Below are 18,787 nucleotides of genomic sequence, written 5' to 3' on the forward strand. Positions count from 1 at the left end.
GCTTGGACTCTGAACCATCTTCATCTAAATTCTGTGCTGCCTGGGTCCTCAACACTTGAGCATGGTTTTGACTAGGGGACTTCGCACCTTTCATGGGGAAAAGCCCAGGCGCCACTCTTGCTAAGACCCCCTGAGAGGCCAGGCCGGCTTCTATAGCTTACAAAAGCTTCATATGTATGAATTCGGAAGTGAAGCACTGCCCAAGTTGGAAGGACCTTCTGTGGTGCCTTCTGGGGTTTGTCCACCGGCATGTGGCTGCACTTCACCGGAGACAGAAGCTCTCCATTTTCCAGTTCGAGCCAAAATTTTGGGTCCAGGAAATATTCAATATAGGTTCCAATCTCTCCAGAGGCATGAGGAGGTAGTCCGAAGCTCTCGCCGCACGTGGAACAAGGTCCCCCCTTGGACAGGCATCTTCCGCAAATATGGCAAAAATCCAAAGGATCTCCACCTGAGGAGTCCACCTATGCCCTTTTTAATTAAAAACAAGGGAATTTGAGGCAGATGGAGGCTTTTAAAATCAAATCGGGAAATCCAAGATGGCCACCACAATAGTGATTTTAGCGTCTAAAACAGTCCATGGATGCAAAAATGAAACACAAAAAAATTTAGGGAAGGGGTTTTTGGAGGTGAGGGACTCTGTGTCTAGCCTCATAAACTATAAAATTTTCCCATAGGCTGTAACAGCCTTACTCACTGTGCCATGTTGGATGCTGGGAGCTGCTCACAGAGAACTTCTAGTCAGAGGTATGAGATTTCTGCCTCAGACAAGTCTGACAAAGGGAAACTGGCTTATTTCTTCAAACTGCTGTCCAGTCTCCCCATGGGACTAGACCCTCAGAACCCCACTGGAGCCCGCATAATGTTGTGAAGGGAGGAATTCAGTTGGCCCTGATCCTGGTACAAAATCGCCATGAAGCCACTCAATCTGCACTCAATCCCACTGCGGATGAAAACTGGGGCAACCCTGCTCCCAAGGGAACTGTTCCTGAGCCTCCAGAGTGTTAATGCTTCGCATGATTCCTATTTCAAAAAAACTGCACTGGCTACCAGTCGAGGCCAGAATAATTTTCAAATTCGGTTGCTTATGCTTCAAAACACTATTTGGCACTGCACCCACCTACCTTCTGAATCGCTTTGTTCTCCAAGACAAACTCCGCTTCTCACGCAGAACATTACTATTCGCCTTTCCGACTCCCAAAGGATGCCAGTTCAAAAGATTCCTCAACAAGACACTTTCCTTCCAAGCAGGAATCTGGAACAATACTCTAAGTGACTTACTCCTAAGTGACTTACTCCTTAATCACTTGTCATACCAATCATACAGAAGATCACTGAAAACCCATTTATTTGACAAATTTGTTTAACTTCCTTAATTGTTTTCCTCTACGTCTTCCGGCATGCTCCTACCTTCTATTGTATATAACTATATTACACGCCTGTTTGTTTCCTCCTACTTCATGCTCGTGATGTAACTTAGCTGCATTCATGAAGCCTCTCTTGTTGTAAACCGTCTTGATCTGAAAGGTATAATGGGATATAAATAAAGCTATTATTATTATTTAGCCAGCTTACATGTGCCTGCAGGCTACAGACATCTGCCCTGAGAGTCTGTATCTTCTCGCAGTCAGAGATATCTTAGGAGAACTGAGAGCCTCTGCAGCACCAAAAAGCCTCACTTACGGGAGAAACACCCCCCAGAATAAAGAAAATAAATGTGAGCAGAACAGAGAAGCTCCTACAACTTCGCTGCACAGAGTTAAGACTGAGGAAATCCAGCACAACCCGGAGTGAGAGGAGGAGGAGCAGAAGAATATGGGAGGAGTGTGTGGTGCAGTGGTTGAAGCTACAGCCTCAGCACACTGGGGTTGTGGGTTCAAATCCAGCGCTGCTCCTTGTGATCCTGGGCAAGTCACTTAATCCTCCATAGCCCCAGGTACGTTAGATAGATTGTGAGCCCACCAGGACAGATAGGGAAAATGCTTGAGTACCTGATTGTTAAACCGCTTAGATAACCTTGATAGGCGGTATATAAAAAAAACCTAATAAACTTGAAAACTTGAACTTGAATAAATTAGGCTCTCTAAAGACTTTGCAGTAAAGGAGGGTAAATACCTGTTGGTCAAGACTGATATTCCTATTGCACTAGAAACAAAGATTGTTGAAAGTAAGGTTCTATGTGCCTCAGGTAGACAAACATCAGGTACCAACTTAGAGGAGACCATTTGTGACAGTGAGGGTCTCCAACCCAGATCCCCACTTTGCACAGGTACAGGAAGTCCTTGCATACTGAAAAATCCCATTGGTACACTTTTTCATGAGTTCTACATTAACAACATTATGCAACCTGTCTGCCATGGTTTCAGAACCACCCCAGCTTACCAAATAGCTCAATATAGACCTCTTGCAGCGTGTGCACACTGCAGAATTGGTTCAGTTCATGATGAATCTTATTGAAGATCAAAGCTTTGTCATAGTCCGCAGTATAGTTCTTCACAATATCGTACACTGGTAAGGAGAAAAGAAAGTTTGTCAATTGAGGACAGCAAGACAGAGGTCCCTCTACTATTGCACTTGGTCATGCTGTCTGAAGTTTAGACTGATGCACTAGTGACTGCCCTAGTGCTCAGTAATGAACACGGAGGGATCGTGAGGCAACATTATGCAGGATAGCACACTGATGAGTCAGATGTATTCGTAAGAAATTGCAAATGTAAGATGAATTGGGATAAAGGAAGGTGAAGTGCTATATCTGGTGAACCAGATAGAAAGGGTGAAGGAGAGAAACCATGTAGAAGAGAAATAACCCACCAGCACTGGGGATCAGGAAATTCACAACTTCAATTCGATCAAAATAAATCATCACCCCGCCACTGCAAGAGAAGACAGCATAGTTACTACAAACCATAATCACAGCCAGACATCTTCAGATCAGCTACATGGAGAATTCAAAACTCAGTAAAGCATAAGAACATAAGAATAGGCATACTGGGACAGACCGACCAACAGTGACCAACCCAGGTCCCAAGTACCTAGCTAGATCTCAAGTAGTAAAACAGGTTCTATGCTGCTTATCCTATGAATAAGCAGTGGATTGCCCCAAGCTGTCTCAATAATGGCCTATGAACTCTTTTAGAAAATTATCCAAACCTTTTTTAAACCCCGCTAAGCTAACTGATTTCACAACATTCTCCGGCAACAAATTCCAGAGTTTAATTACCAGCTGTGTGAAGAAATATTTTCTCCACTTTGTTTTAAATCTACTACTTAGTAGCTTTATCACATGCTCCCTATTCTTAATATTTTTGGAAAGAGTAAACAAATGATTCATATCTAACCTCTCCACTCCACTCAGTATTTTATAGACCTCTATCTTATCACCCCTGAGCCGTCTTGTTTCCAAGCTAAAGAGCCCTAGCCGCTTTAGTCTTTCCTCATAGGGAAGATGTCCCATTCCTTTTATCATTTTTGTCGCCCTTCTCTGTACCTTTTCGAATTCTGCTATATCTTTTTTGAGATATGGCAACCAGAATTACACACAGAATTCAAGGTGCAGCCATACCATAGAGAGATACAAGGGCATTATAAAATTTTCATCTTTGTTTTCCATTCTATTCCTGATAATTCCTAACATTCTATTTGATTTCTTAGCTGCCGCCACTGCACATTGATCTGAGAGTTTCAATATATCCTAAACAATGACACCTAGATCCTTTTCCTGGGCAGTGACTCCTAACATAGAACCCAGAATAACATAGCTATACAGTGTTCCCCCAGTCATTCGCGGTCGGCGGTTCACGGTCCCAGTCATTTGCGGTATTTTCCGACCGCGACCGCTGACCAGAAGAGGACAGCTGGAGAGGCAGGAGAGAGCAGCCGGAGCACCGGCGAGTGAAGGAAATCACTCGCTGTATGCTCCAACCACCTATTCCTGCACTAAAGTCAGGCCTTACCAATCAGGAGCTGCGTGTCAAAGCAGCTCCTAATTGGTAAGGCCTAACTTTAGTGCAGGACGAGGCGGTCGGAGCATACAGCGAGTGATTTCCTTCACTCGCCAGTGCTCCGGCTGCTCTCTCCTGCCTCTCCGGCTGCCCTCTCCAGTCTCCCCCATGAAAAACCGTATTTGCGGTTTTTCAAGATTCGCGAGGGTTCCTGGAATGGAACCCCCGCGAATTTCGGGGGAGTACTGTAGTTCAGGTTCCTCTTTCCCACATGCATCACCTTGCACTTGCTCACATTAGACATCACCTGCCATTTTGACACTCAGTCTCCCAATCTCACAAGGTCCTCTTGTAATTTTTCCCAATCCTCTTGTGATTTAACAACTTTGAACAACTTTGTGTCATCAGCAAATTTAATTATTCCACTAGTTATTCCCATCTCTAGATTACTGATAAATATGTTAAAAAGCAGCAGTCCCAGCACTGACCCCTGGGGAACCCACTATTTACCAAGTGAAACACTCCACAATCACACAACCCCAAGGAAACCAACAATTCCATTCTCCAAACACCTAGGAGATATATTCACTTGTTCACTAATTAAAAATTATAAAATTAATTATTTGATTATGAAATTATAAAATTGATTGATAGGGAGTTATAAAATTAACAAAGAAAAATAGGGAGGAGGAGGTTTTTGAGCCAATGAGGTAGCTCATGAATTCAGCCTGCTTGAAAGCTAATGAGCAGTGGCAGGCTGGGAGTCTAAGGCTCTTTGCTCCTTTCCTCGTGAGCTGAATACATTATGATAGCATAATACTATATGGAAAGTTAATCCCTTTTAATCAGGGAACAAGTGAATATATCCCCTAGGTCAGGGGTAGGCAAATCTGGTCCTCGAGAGCCGAAGCCAGGTCAGGTTTTCAGGCTATCCACAATAAATATGCATGAGATAGATTTGCATCTCAAGGAGGCAGTGCATGCAAATCCATCTCATACGTATTCATGGTGGATATCCTAAAAACCCAACCTGGCTCCGGCTCTCGAGGACCAAAATTGCCTCTCCCTGCCCGAGGTGTTTGGAACCCCACTATTTATCCTTCTCTATTGAGAATATTGACCACTTAAACCCACTCTCTGCTTTCAGTTTTTCAACCAATTCTTAATCCATAAAAAGGACATTACCACCTATCCCAAACATTCCCAAACTCTATAAAGACACCAAGGAGAGGCAGCACAGTTGCTGGCTCTGGGTCAGCAGCTGCTCTTCACCCTAGCCTGATTGCCAAGCCACTCAGGTGAAGCAGCCTTCAGTCAAAAGAGAATTGGCACTTCAAGCTCCAGGCCTTTCCCATCTGCCTAATAACACAGAAGCTCATACTAGGCTGGAATATGCAGGAGGGGAATGGGATATTTGTCCTAGAATACAGCCAACAGGACACCTATAGGCATTTATGTGTTTTTTATAAATAATTTCCAAGACCCAGCGTAGAGTCTACAAATGTCCACACAGATTTGCACCTGCTTTGAAAAGGCATCAATTTATATACTCTGCATATCTACTCACATATTTTATAAAATACATGTGTACACTGCAACCCTGCCTCCACCCAAAACTAAACCCCCAGCTACAAACTATTTAACAATGTGAACAGTCTTTTTTTGCACCTGATTTTTATATATGTATGAGGTAGCTCAATTTTATAAAAGCTCTTTTAATGCATGCAAAACAGGCCTTAAATGTGAAGGGAAGATTAGGTACTTACCTTGATAATCTTCTTTCTAGTAAATAGGCACATTATTCTTGAACTCTTGGGTAGTCAATCCCTTCCCATGAGATTCTGTGTAGAGTCTCATTAGCATTTTTTGCTCCCCCCCCCCTCCTATCACTCTGGGCTGTCCTGTAATTCCTCAGTTCGTATCAAAGCAGATGGTTAGTCCTAGAGAGGAAACATAAAAGGGAAGGGTACAGGAAACTCCCCAAGAAACAAGTCTGATTTGCTCATATCACTTAAAACATAAACCACTGAATATAACAAGATGGAATGAACAAGCCACCTACCAGAGTGCAACCTGCACTAACAGTCTTAGGTTTCTGAAGGATACCCTCTGCATTCCATAAAATAGCAGTAGTGTTGTCCTCTATCCCTGTCCTTACAGGATAAAGGAAAGAAACAAGCTACCCGGACTTCCTGGCACATCTGAGGCCTTAAGCAGGCAAATTAACATTTGACAGGATGGGCTTCAGGAATGATGTGCCTATTTACCAGAAATAAAATTATCAAGGTAAGTACCTAATCTTCCCTTCTAGAGCAATAGGCACATAATTCCTGAACTCTTGGGAAGTATCAAAGCAGTCCTCGGAAACTAAGGTGGGACAGATGAGCCTGCTGAAAGTATGGACAATCTGAAAGAGGAGTCCAATCTGACCACCACATTCATCCTGTAAAAGTTTGTGAACGTATGGAGAGAGAACCATGTGGCCACTCTGCAAATCTCTTCGGGGGAAACTGCTGTAGACTCCACCCAGGAAGATGTTACTTCCCTAGTGAAATATGCCTTTAAGGATACAGAAGGCTGCTTGCCGCTCCTGATAAAGGCAAAAGAAATGACCGTACGAATCCACCTTGAAATGTTGCTTTAGAAACTGTTGACCCTTACGAGCCGCACCTACCAGCACAAAGAGATCATCCAACTTTCTAAATCCACTCCACTTCCAAATAACTTGGAGTGGCAATTGTGTGCTACGTAAGATGACGCTGCCTTTAATCCCACAGCCATGGCCTCAAATTGTTTCTTGAGAACAAAATCAAGCCTGTGGTCCTGGGTACCTATCAACTCCATTCCACTTTCATTGGCGAGGGAGGTACGCTTAGTTACCTGTGCCACCAGGGAATTCACCATGGACCTGGCCACCTGAAAAGGCCCCTCTGGCACCTCCCAATGGTCTGTTAACATTTTAGCATGTTAGGTCTGAGCCTTAGTGATGCTTATAAGCAAGCACTGTGGAGCTAAGATCTGTGAAGTCTCTATCTTTAATTCTTGGAGAGACTCCATAACTATCTCCAAAAGTGCTGAGGGTTTAAACAGCCTGTGCACAGTCGGGCTCTCTTCAAGGTCCAGAGCCTCCACCTGTTCAGAATCCAGCTGTTCCAGACGGATCCTCTGATACTGAAGCTCTAAACTAAGAAAATAAAGGCAAGGAAACTGAATCTGTTGTTAAACTATGCTTCATACACTTCATACAGTATATTGATGAATTCTGGAGAAAAACTATGCCCAGGACGCCCTGAGGTCACTTGAGGTTGCTCTCATTTCCCTTTGTGGGTTTTTTTTTAAGTTCAATCAGTTTTATTAGCATTTTGTCATAGAAATACAAGCATAGACCTCATATACATAAGAAGTTTTCACAGATTGTAAGTACAGGCAGTCTATGACATGTCATCAAAAACAGAACAAAGAATAATAACATAACCTAACGAACAAGCTTATCAGCCGTGTGTACAGGTCTGAGGTAAACACGCAAGTATAAGAGGATATAGTAACATTAAAAGGTATCACATAAAGTTATAAGATGGTTCATACAGTCAGATATGTCAGCATGATGATACAGTAAGGCAATTCTTGTATTCATAAGTCTGGCCCACCAGGATGGTCATGGGGCAACACAAATGCTACTTCACTAGACAGTGGTGCCCACATTTTTATGAACTTTCGGAGCGAGTTGTTACGTTCATAGCGGGCGTACAAACATACAGTGTCCCACCACTCAGTGTATGAGACATTAGAAAAATCTTTCCAATTGGCTAAAATAATACGAATTGCAATTAACAATAATAGTTGTATTAAGTGGTACATCTCATGTATATAGGGATCTTGAGTGGAATGTATAGTAGTGATTAAGCATGCATATGTGAGTGGGTTTTTGAGGTAGGTGTGTGGTTGCGCTTCACAAAGGACACAGTTTCACTTTTTTCCAGCTCTAACCAGGACTTTTGCCCTGGAACTTCAACCATCTGGAAACCCACACCCCCTAGGGGAACTAGAGGAGGCTGTTCGTGTCTTCTACACCTCCTTCATGTGCCGCATGACATGTGGGACAAGGACAGTCATCAGCCTGCCATCAAGTGCAAATCCAGCATGAATCCAAGGTTTCCTGGTCTGAAGAGTCCATCCTGCCTGATTTTAAGCCAAATCAAGGTGTTTTCAAGCAGATAGAAGCTTTTATTTTAAAAGTGGGTCATCCAAGATGGACACCACAGCAGCGATTTTAGCATCAGAAACAGCCCATGGGAGCTACACAAAGGCTCAAAAAATTCTGAAATTAAGATTTTAGGGATAGGGGACCCTATTTCTAGCCCCATAACCCAAAAATAATCATTTTTAAAGACCCCACCCAATTTTCTCTCATAGGTTGTCAGCCTTCTACCCCCTGTGCCATGCTTGTGCTGCCAGAACTGAAACTGCAGCCAGAGAAATGGAAGAGCTTCTACCTCACACAAGCCTGGAAACCGGACTGCTTGCTTCTTCCGACTGCCTCTCAGACCCAGTGACTGTCTGGAGAGCTCAAACCCTACCATAACTCTTGCGCGCAGTCAGGGGGAGGAAATATAGTCAGCTCCGATCCTGGAAAAAAAACAAAACACCACGGAGCCACACAGTCTGTGCTCAAGTCCTTTGCGGACAGAACCTGGGGCAAGCCTTGCTCCCAAGGGATCGGTCCCTGAGCTCCCAAACTGTTAGTGCAGGCTGGCCAAGCGGGTGCACTTCCAAGCACTCTGACCCTTGGCTACAGACTTCTTACCTCAGAGTCTGAGCTCTCCCGCAACCAGAGATTTCCTGAAGTTGGGAGCATCTGCAGCACCGAAAAGCCTCATGATAGGATTAAAAAAAACCTGAATTAAAGGAAAAACAAACACGAGCAGAACAGACAGGCTTCTACCATCTCACATGTAGACAGGCAAATTGAGGAACTGCAGGACAGCCAAGAGAGATGGGAGGCTAATGATGATTTCTACACAGAATCTCACGGGAAAAGACTGACTACCAAGAGGTCAGGAATTATGTGCCTACTGCTCTAGAAAAAAGCTTTATAAAAATCACCCTGTAACGGGTGCAAGAAGACACACACATCAGGTGTACAGAGAAACACATCAGCTGTGAAAAAGGTGCCCTCTAGTGGGCAGAAACAATATGAACAAAGTCCTGGTTCTGTTAGATTTCTTCAAGAAATATATACATATATATATTTTTTTGCTTTGTTTGTTATTATATAAACTCATCAGAAAAAAAAAAGATGATCAGCCGGAGACAAAATAACAAAAAGGACACAAGTGGCATCACAGAGAAATTCCCCCTTCCCCCATATTAATCCACAAAAATTTTGTTCTAAAAATACCCTTAAAACAGGCATGACAAAATATTAATGAGTAAACTCAGTAGTTAAGGATCCAACTTCTTGCATTATCAGCATTGCAATCCAAACTGGGTCCCATACTTTTTGAAAACGTATCCAATAATCTGCAAGAATATTTGTTAGAGCTTATGCAAAAGCTCAGATGTTTAGGAGAAGGTTACAGAATAGAGTTATGTTCTACTGTCACAAACAATTTTGCTCCATCTCCTTACCTTGTACCACAAGGAACGTTTTTTACCTCATCTGTCTGTAAAGTGCTCTGGAGAGAGAAGGATAATGTCACAAGAAATTCTTGGAGTTATATGCAGTGCAAATCTTAAACCACCTGAAGGAGGAAACGTTATCATTGTGGGATATCATTAAGACGTCGTATTTTACTGTTAACCTAAGTTATCAGTAACTAGGTTTCTTTGCATAAAATGGGACCTGTACTAAGAGTAGTTATCTATGACAGTCTGTCCTGATTTGTTGCAAAATTTCAATAATTTAAAAAATACAGCTATGGATTTTCTAATTGTACCTCCTGACAATATCTTCAGAAGTTGGTTACCCAATTCAAGTTATGTTTAATTTTACACACACACAAAAATTATGAAAATTCAAAATTTCCTAAATCACATAAATGATGAAGAAGAGAGATGATATTTTTATGAACAATTTGGTCACTCATCAACCACTACTTGCATCCTTGTAGTAGTGTTCAAGTGAATTAGTCAATTTTAAAACCATTCATGGTAGCATACACTATGAAATGGAAACTCAAAAGCTGCTGCGTAATTAGACGCCATTGCAGCATTAGCATGTTGAATGGGAAAGCGACTGAATGAGCCGCGTCTCTAGTTATTCAGCGAATGACAGCAAATAAGTTTGTTGTGAAGCTCAGCTTTGAGTGAAACGGAGACGCTCTGTTGATCTAGTGATCAGCAACTCATTCGTGATAATAGATTGGTAGTCACTTCAACTGGAACAAAGAAGGTTTAATGCCTACCAAAGCTAAGTACCCCTAAATAATATATAAAAGAAAGCTAAATAGGAGTACTGTTAGTAATATGGGGTTTGTTGAAACCGATGATAGCCTGCATTAGGCAGTTTTGACATAGACTTGTTCTAAAAATCAAACTGCTGCGAGCACTTGAGGTTTCTGTATCCCCCGGGAAATTCTGATATTGACTTCAACTGCTTTTGAGATTCCAGTTGATAGAGTATGCTACCATGAATGGCAGAGTAATGCATTTGGGGATTAATAATCGGAAGGAACTGTATAAGCTGGGAGCTGAGAAGCTGATATGCACGGACGGGGAGAGGGACCTTGGGGTGATAGTGTCTGAAGATCTAAAGGTGAAAAAACAGTGTGACAAGGCGGTGGCTGCTGCCAGAAGGATGCTGGGTTGTATAAAGAGAAGTGTAGCCAGTAGAAGAAAGAAGGTGTTGATGCCCCTGTATAGGTCGTTGATGAAACACTACTTGGAGTATTGTGTTCAGTTTTGGAGACTGTATCTGGTGAAGGACGTAAGAAGACTTGAAGTGGTCCAAAGGAGGGCGATGAAAATGTTAGGAGGCTTTCGCCAGAAGACGTATGAGGAGAGACTGGAAGCCCTGAGGAAAGGAGAGACAGGGGAGATATGATTCAGACGTTCAAATACTTGAAGGATATTAACATAGAACAAAATCTTTTCCAGAGAAAGGAAAATGGTAAAACCAGAGGACATAATTTGAGGTTGAGGGGTGGTAGATTCAAGAGCAATGTTAGGAAATTCTACTTTACGGAGAGGGTGGTGGATGCCTGGAATGCGCTCCCCAGAGAGGTGGTGGAGAGGAAAACTGTGACAGAGTTCAAAGAAGTGTGGGATGAACACAGAGGATCTAGAATCAGAAAATAATATTAAATACTGAACTAAGGCCAGTACTGGGCAGACTTGCTGGGGAGGGCTTCAATGGCTAGGAGGGTGTAGATAGGCTGGAGTCAGTTTGACAGAAATTTCGGCAGTTGGAACCCAAGCATAGTACCAGGTAAAGCTTTGGATTCTTGCCCAGAAATAGCTAAGAAGAAAAAATTTAAATTGAATCAAGTTTGGCAGACTGGATGGACAATTCGGGTCTTTATCTGCTGTCATTTACTATGTTACTATATTTTAAAATTGACTAATTCACTTGAACACTACAAAAGGATGCGTAGTGGTTGATGAGTGACCAAATTGTTCATAAAAATATCATACCTCATCTTCATCATTTTTGTGATTAGGGTATTTTGATGTTTAATTTTACAGACAACTAAAAATGTTCCCAAATCTCCTGAAGTTAGAAAGAGTCAAATAAAGGCTAACAAATAAAAACCTCTTTATTGGACTAATCTAATATATGTGCAGGGTCAATTGTATAACAAATGCCTAGGCAGGAAATATAGGGAAAAAACCATATCAGATATAAACAAAATCTCCCCCTACCCCAAGTAATTTACATATTTTTGTGATGTCGGATCTATCAAAAGGTTAAAATGTTCACACCAAGCGCAATTCTAGAGCAACAGAGCAAATTCTCATTTATCATCGATTTGCTTTTTTTAACATATGGTGAAGTGTAGTAATGATTCATTACATTACATTACATTAAATTAGAGATTTCTATTCCGCCATTACCTTGCGGTTCAAGGCGGATTACAAAAGAGTTATAAATGGTGGGTTACAATAGAAGATCATTGGTGAATTAAAGAGAAGTTGAGGAGAAGAACAGGTAATATCTGTGGGGCGGGGTGAAGGCAGGAGGATGGAAGGTAACTAAGATGTGAAGAGTGTTTCAATGATTTCTTGAAGAGTATCGTTTTTATTTCTTTTCTGAATATCTTGTATTCAGGGGTGGTTATCAGTAGGTTGAATTAAGATAAGTTAAAATTTGAACTTGAAATATACCATTTCTTGGAGCTTAATTTTACATAACCAGGAGACATATGTGGGGTATTTTTTTGTGAGTTTAAATTGTGTGTGCATTATGTTGATTGCTATCTGTTCAGTTAGAACATAAGAAGTGCCATCTCCGGAACAGACCCTAGGTCCATCAAGTCCGGCGATCCGCACACGCGGAGGCCCCGCCAGGTGTACCCTGGCATAGTTTTAGTCCCCATATCGCTCTAAGCTTCTCGTAAAGAGAAGTGCATCTAGCTTATCCTTACCCATGTCACTTCATGCCACTCATAATGAGATGTACATCTAACTTATCCTTAAATCCTAGAACGGTGGATTCCGCAATTACCTCTGGGAGAGAATTCCAGGTGTCCACCACTTGTTGCGTGAAGCAAAACTTCCTGATATTTGTCCTGAACTTGTCCCCCCATAGCTTCAGTCCATGTCCTCTTATCCGTGCCACATTGGACATTGTAAATAATGTTTTTTCCTGCTCTATTTTGTCGATTCCTTTCAGTATTTTGAAAGTCTCGATCATATCCCCTCGCAGTCTCCTTTACTCAAGGGAGAACAACCCCAGTCTCTTAAGTCTTTCCTCGTAATACAGGTTCTCCATACCTTTCACCAACTTTGTTGCTCGTCTCTGCACCCTCTCTAGCAGTTTTATATCCTTCTTTATACAATTTTTAATAATAATAACTTTATTTTTGTATACCGCAGTACCACAAACAGTTCAGAGCGGTTTACAATGTAAGAGACTGTACATACACAGCGAAGATACAGTGCAAGGGAATGTGCTATGCAGCTGAGCGCAGTTTACAATGCAGGGGACTGTACATATTCGGCATGGGTGATTATATAGCGAACATACAATGCAGATTTACCATGCAAGAGCCTGTACATATTCAGCGGAGATATTTATACAGTGAAAATACAGTGCGAGTGACTTATAGAACAGGATAAGATGCAAGAGACTGTATTAAGAATTATGCTCATTCTTGAAATGACTTTACCACAGTCTTATGGAACGGTTATCTTTGGCACTTCTTTGTTTAAAAATCCGCTTAGAGCAGATAAAGATAAACTGTTACTAATTATGACCAGAATTGGAATACAGATGATAACGAGAAATTGGAAACATTGGGATTGTTTGAATTTTCATTCTGGTGGGAAAATGTATGTCAGTATTATAGGTTTGAAAGAGAGATGTCAGAAAAATCTGGGGAGTTTTGAAAATTTAAAGAAACATGGAGTTCACTAGATACATATGTTAATTTTCTTTAAACATACTTGCATAAAACGTACCCTTTTGGACTTGGGGCTCCTTTTACTAAGGTGCTCTCGCATTTTTAGCGTGCGCAAACCACGCGCTAAATGAAAAATACTATGGAGACTTTAGCATTTAGCGCGCGCTAAGCGTGCACTAAAACCGCTAGCGCACCTTAGTAAAAGGAGCACTTGGTTTCAGTTCAAGATCCTTTTATGGGTGGGGGTGGGCTTATTTTGGGGGGTGGTCTTAAGTTATTTATGTATAGTTTCTTGGTGTTTTCTGAACATATTGCTAATTTATGTAAATTTTCTTACACTGTGCATCAGCTATATTTTGCTATATAAAATTAATAAACAATTAAAAAAATAAAAACAAAAGCGCGGAAGAGGATTTTAGTGCCAGCTGGTGCACTGAATGCTCTGCGCTGCTCTGACGCTCATAGGAACTCTATGACCATTGGAGCAGCACTCCGGCTGGGGCTAAAGACCTCTTCGGTGCTTTTGTAACGGGGTTGGGGGGAGGTAAATGTGAAATTATTATTGATGGGCGAGTCTGAAATGGAAACTCTTTCTGGTCAGGGAGAGGGTGCTATTCAGAGGCCAGGGAAAGGCTAATTTCATTGTCAGTTTTGGTTTTCACCAAAACTGAAAATCCTGGTTTCAGTTGGGCTCTAACACAGGGTGTGTAGTTTTCAAATATTCCATTTCTGCAAGTAAAATACTATTTCATCTGCAGAAGGCTTTGAAAACTGCCCTCCAAAGAGGGTTTGTGTCTATCGCACAGGTGTCAAACTCAAGGCCTGCCTGACCGTTTTATGTAGCCCGTGGTGCAATGCGTGTTTTCATTGCCGCCCCCAGTGTTATTTTCTGGCCGGCTCCCTCCTCCTCACTGCCGCAATGTGTACAAAGCTGTGGGCGGCGACAGCTCCTATGCTCTTCCTGCGCCTTAACAGGAAGCCTTCTTTCTGATATCGCAATGTCAGAGGGAATGCTTCCGGTTGAGGCATGGGACGAGCGAGGAGCCGCCACCTGCGGCCTTGTGCACATTGCGGCAGTGAGAAGGAGGGAGCCGGACAGAAAATAACACTGGGGGGGCAGCAATGAAAATGCACATTGCACTGTGGGCCGCATAAAATGGCCAGGTGGGAGCCAGCCAGAAGGTAAGACACCAGCTGGAGGGAGGCACCTAATTGAGGCACAGCATGGTGGGAGGGAGACAACAAAGGTAGGGGGAATGATTTTATTTAGTGATGGAATTGTGTCGATTTTGAGAATTTACATCTGCTGTCTATATCTTGCACTGTTCAGGAAGAAATGCATTTGTTTCTTTTTCTCTGGGGTTGTACTGCTTGCAGAGACTTGAATCTTAGGTTCTCGTTTGTACGTATTAGTACTTTTAGTTTTTGGTCCTGTATTTGCATTGGGGTTATCTGTGTTCTGGTAGGAATGAATGTTGAGAAGCATACTGTGTGCTTTGTGTAGTTTAATTTTGTGGTTGACCATTATGTGTTGTTCATAAGATTATATTGTGTGTGTATATATGAAAAATGAATGGAAAAAATGGTGTTACAATTAGTACTATTATGGGGGCGGGGTCTGGCCCACGAAAGCCTGTGTTTTGGATTTCGGCCCCTTAATGTGATTGAGTTTGACACCCCTGGTCTATCAGAAAAATGCTTAGTCCATTTACCCCTTGGAGTTTTATCATCAAAACATAATTTCATGGAAAGCCTGCTTTGAAGCTTTTTTCCACAACTGAGCATCTCATTTGAATACATATTGCTTTATCATCTGTGAAAGATTAGTGGGTGTTTGCAAGGAAAGTACATTTCCATAAATCATAACATACAGATGGTCCTAGCTTTTAGCGGCCAAGAAACTTGGTACAATACTCCAGCAGCTGCCAAAGGAATTCCTCAAAGCATCTCCACAAAGCACAACTCAAAGAGCCTCTCCCTCCTAAGCTGTATATGCAGTAATGGAAATTAAAGCAGTCATCTAGAGCAGTGTTTCGTACCTTGGTCCTGGAGTATCCCTTTGCCAGTCAGGTTTTCAGGATATCCACAATGAATATGAATGAATTCTGCATATAATGGAGGCAGTGTATGCAAATCAAATTCATGCATATTGATTGTGGATATTCTGAAAACCTGAATGGCAAGGGAATATTCCAAGACCAAGTTGAGAAACACTGATCTATAGCACTAGTGTAAAATGGCAAAATGTGGACTAGCCTCTTCCAGTGGAACAGAAGAGTCTGTAATGCAAAACTTTCAGTCTTCCTTAAACAAGAAATCTTAATACCCAGACAGCAACTAAAATACCACCCCACCACCTGCAAGCAATTCCTAGCCAGTCAGGTTTTTAGGATACCCCAGCCAGTCAGGTTTTTAGGATATCCATTATCCACCATGAATATTCATACTGATTTGCATACATTGCTCACTTGCTATGCAAACTGATCTCCAGGATGTTCATTGAAAATATTCTGAAAACCTGACTGGTTGAGGCTCCCCCCTGCAGAATGCAATCAAGATATAACCCGCAACAGTTTCAGAATGTGAGATTTTTGTTCTAAACAAGGGATAAGCAGCTCCGGTCCCCGAGTGCCACAAGTACATCAGGTTTTTAGGATATCCACAATAAATATGCATGAGATCAATTCTACCTCCATTCTATTGTGAATCTATTTCATGTATGTTCATTGTGGATATCCTGAAAACCTGATCTGCCTGTGGCACTCAATGACTGGAACTATCTACCCCTGCTTTAATGTTTTAAGTGTGTGTGTGTGTGTGGGGGGGGGGGGGTTTGTAACAAAGTTTAACATAAACACATGCACTACTCAAAGTGCTCCCAACTGTTCAGACTGTGGAAGCCTTTGACCTTCAATAAGGCCCTCATTTTCTTCTAAGGCAGGCTTGCCCAAGTTCAGTCCTTGAGGGCTGCAAACAGGCCAGGTTTTCAGAATATCCATATGCCCACTAAATCTACTTTATGCAGATCGCTTTCACGCATGTTCATTAGGAATATCCTGAAAACCTTGAGGACTGAACTTGGACAAGAATCCTGCAAGGAAACAGAACAGTGATGAGAAATAAACCTTGCTAGACTACTGTTTCTTTCTCACCTCATATTGCAATTGTGGGCCAGATGTGCAGAAAATATCTGGGTAAATCCTTCAATTATCTAGATATTTTCTTTATATGAATGACACTATCTGGATAGTGCTAGGGCAGTACAGGGGTAGAGCTGGAAGTTACCTGGCTAGTGACAATATCAAGTCCTGGATAACTATCTGGATAAAATTAACAGAAAAAAAGCTATCCTGCTATCATCAGATTAGCAAATCCAAACAGCAGACTGAACTTTGCTGGTTATTCAGTATCAGCTTCTATCCAGACACTGGCACCGAATATCTGCATTTATTTCAGCTGTGGTCACTGGCATTAATAAAAGAGAAACCATCAAAGCTGAATATAGTAGGAGTTCCCCCATACCTATGCCAGTGAATACCAGTCTCTTAGTAAAAGGCCTAACAAGAGCCTTGAGATTGCCGTGTCTGGCTAAAAAGGAAAGGGGAGGTAGTGTACACGCACCTGAACAGATCTGAAGGATGTTATAAAAGGCAGCATGAGATGAAACCCTGGTCCACTGGTAGAAGTCAGCAAAGCACCACCCCTGCAGGAGAAAGAGGACAGGAGGGAAGTTTGAGTCTAATTCTCCAGGAAATCAGATAGTAAGATGTGTCAGATGCATAGATACTTAATTCAAGGGGGACAGTGATTTCTGCCACCATTTTCATATTTAATTCACTGGAACAGAATCCCTGTTAAAGTGGAAGAGCACCTTGCTTCCCCTTCCATGTAAAGCAAGCTGCAGAGATTATAGGACCACAGATTCATTAAGAACATAAGAATTGCCGCTGCTGGTCCATCGTGCCCAGCAGTCCGCTCACGCGGCGGCCTTCTGGTCAAAGACCAACGCCCTAACTAAGACTAGCCCTACCTGCATATGTTCTGGTTCAACAGGAACTTGCCTAACTTTGTCTTGAATTCCTGGAGGGTGTTTTCCCCTATGACAGACTCCGGAAGAACATTCCAGTTTTCTACCACTCTCTGGGTGAAGAACTATGGAATCTATCCCCTTTCAATTTTACAGGGTGCCCTCTCGCTCTCCCTACCTTGGAGAAGGCTTACACATGAGTAGTCTAGTTAAAAGTGCAAAAAGAAAGTAAGTTATAAGGGCATCACTTTGTCGTGATTTTCATCTGTAAAATACTTTGGATAAAAGCAATAATCAAAACCACTAATGTAGTGTGAAATGTCTCCCTCAGGTCTATGGCATTGCACAAGAAGAGAAATAAGGCAGACTGAAGGGGTCCTTTGGTCTTTTTTCTGCTATTATACTCTGTTTTATATCTCTTTTCTTTCATGGAATACAAGGCTCTGTTAAGGGCCTTAAGCCTTCTTTAAGTAGGCTAGCTTTAATATCAGGATGTTTCCCTAATATGTCCTGCTCACATCGTTAAATCTGCTTCACAGAAGCTCAAGGGCAAGAATCTGGCAGCCATGTTCTGGGACAGGAACAAGCCTCAGGAACAGGATATATGTCAGTTAGCCAGGTAAAGAAACCTGTTCCTCCTGAATGAAGCTTTCAATCTAATTTACCAGGATCCCTAGTAGTGAAGGATTCCAAGAAGAACTTCATTCTGATGGCATCTTTAGTGCCAAGTATAATACAGGCAGTTCCCGGGTTAAGAATAAGTTCTGTTTTTAAATCGTTCTTAAGCTGAATTTGTATGTAACTCGGACCATGTGAGAATCTGTGTATATTTATGTTCTCCTGTACAGTACACAGCCTATAAAAACATTAAAGAAACAGTCCTCAAAATAAAGTACTGTAGTTTAAATAGAAAGAAAAGATAGGAGAGTTATACAAAATCACTAACGCCAGAGCCACCCTCAACTTTACCCCATCCCACCTAAACGAAATCACAACCCAACCCACGGATAAAGAATCTACTACAGCGGACAGAACATGGTCTCAATTCCCCAACATACAATGGTCCGAATTCAATAAACTCTACAAAAAATACAGCCACGCCTCCTGTGACCTCAACCACTGCCCAGCATATCTCCTTACCACCTCCAGTATAAAATTCCGTACTCTACTTCTGCAATGGATACAAACAACACTCACAGATGGCTTTTTCCCTACTGACTTCAGCGAAATTATCATCACCCCAATTCAAAAAGACCCAA

At 42.0% G+C, this 18,787-nt stretch overlaps 1 protein-coding gene across 2 annotated transcripts in view; it reads right to left on the bottom strand.

Annotated features, from left to right (window-relative positions):
- Window positions 1–18,787, bottom strand: part of ERLIN2 (ER lipid raft associated 2) — a 56,529-nt gene that overhangs the window by 31,941 nt on the left and 5,801 nt on the right. For both annotated transcript variants that reach the window (XM_033949807.1, XM_033949808.1), the window contains exons 3-6: window positions 17,123–17,204; window positions 9,570–9,616; window positions 2,812–2,873; window positions 2,383–2,508 (exon numbers count right to left, since the gene is read on the bottom strand). In XM_033949807.1, the coding sequence (XP_033805698.1) occupies window positions 2,383–2,508; window positions 2,812–2,873; window positions 9,570–9,616; window positions 17,123–17,204 (317 nt within the window). The remainder of the gene's footprint in view (window positions 1–2,382; window positions 2,509–2,811; window positions 2,874–9,569; window positions 9,617–17,122; window positions 17,205–18,787) is intronic.

Source organism: Geotrypetes seraphini, chromosome 6 (genome assembly GCF_902459505.1).
Source record: "Geotrypetes seraphini chromosome 6, aGeoSer1.1, whole genome shotgun sequence".
Classification (NCBI taxonomy): Eukaryota; Metazoa; Chordata; class Amphibia; order Gymnophiona; family Dermophiidae; genus Geotrypetes; species Geotrypetes seraphini.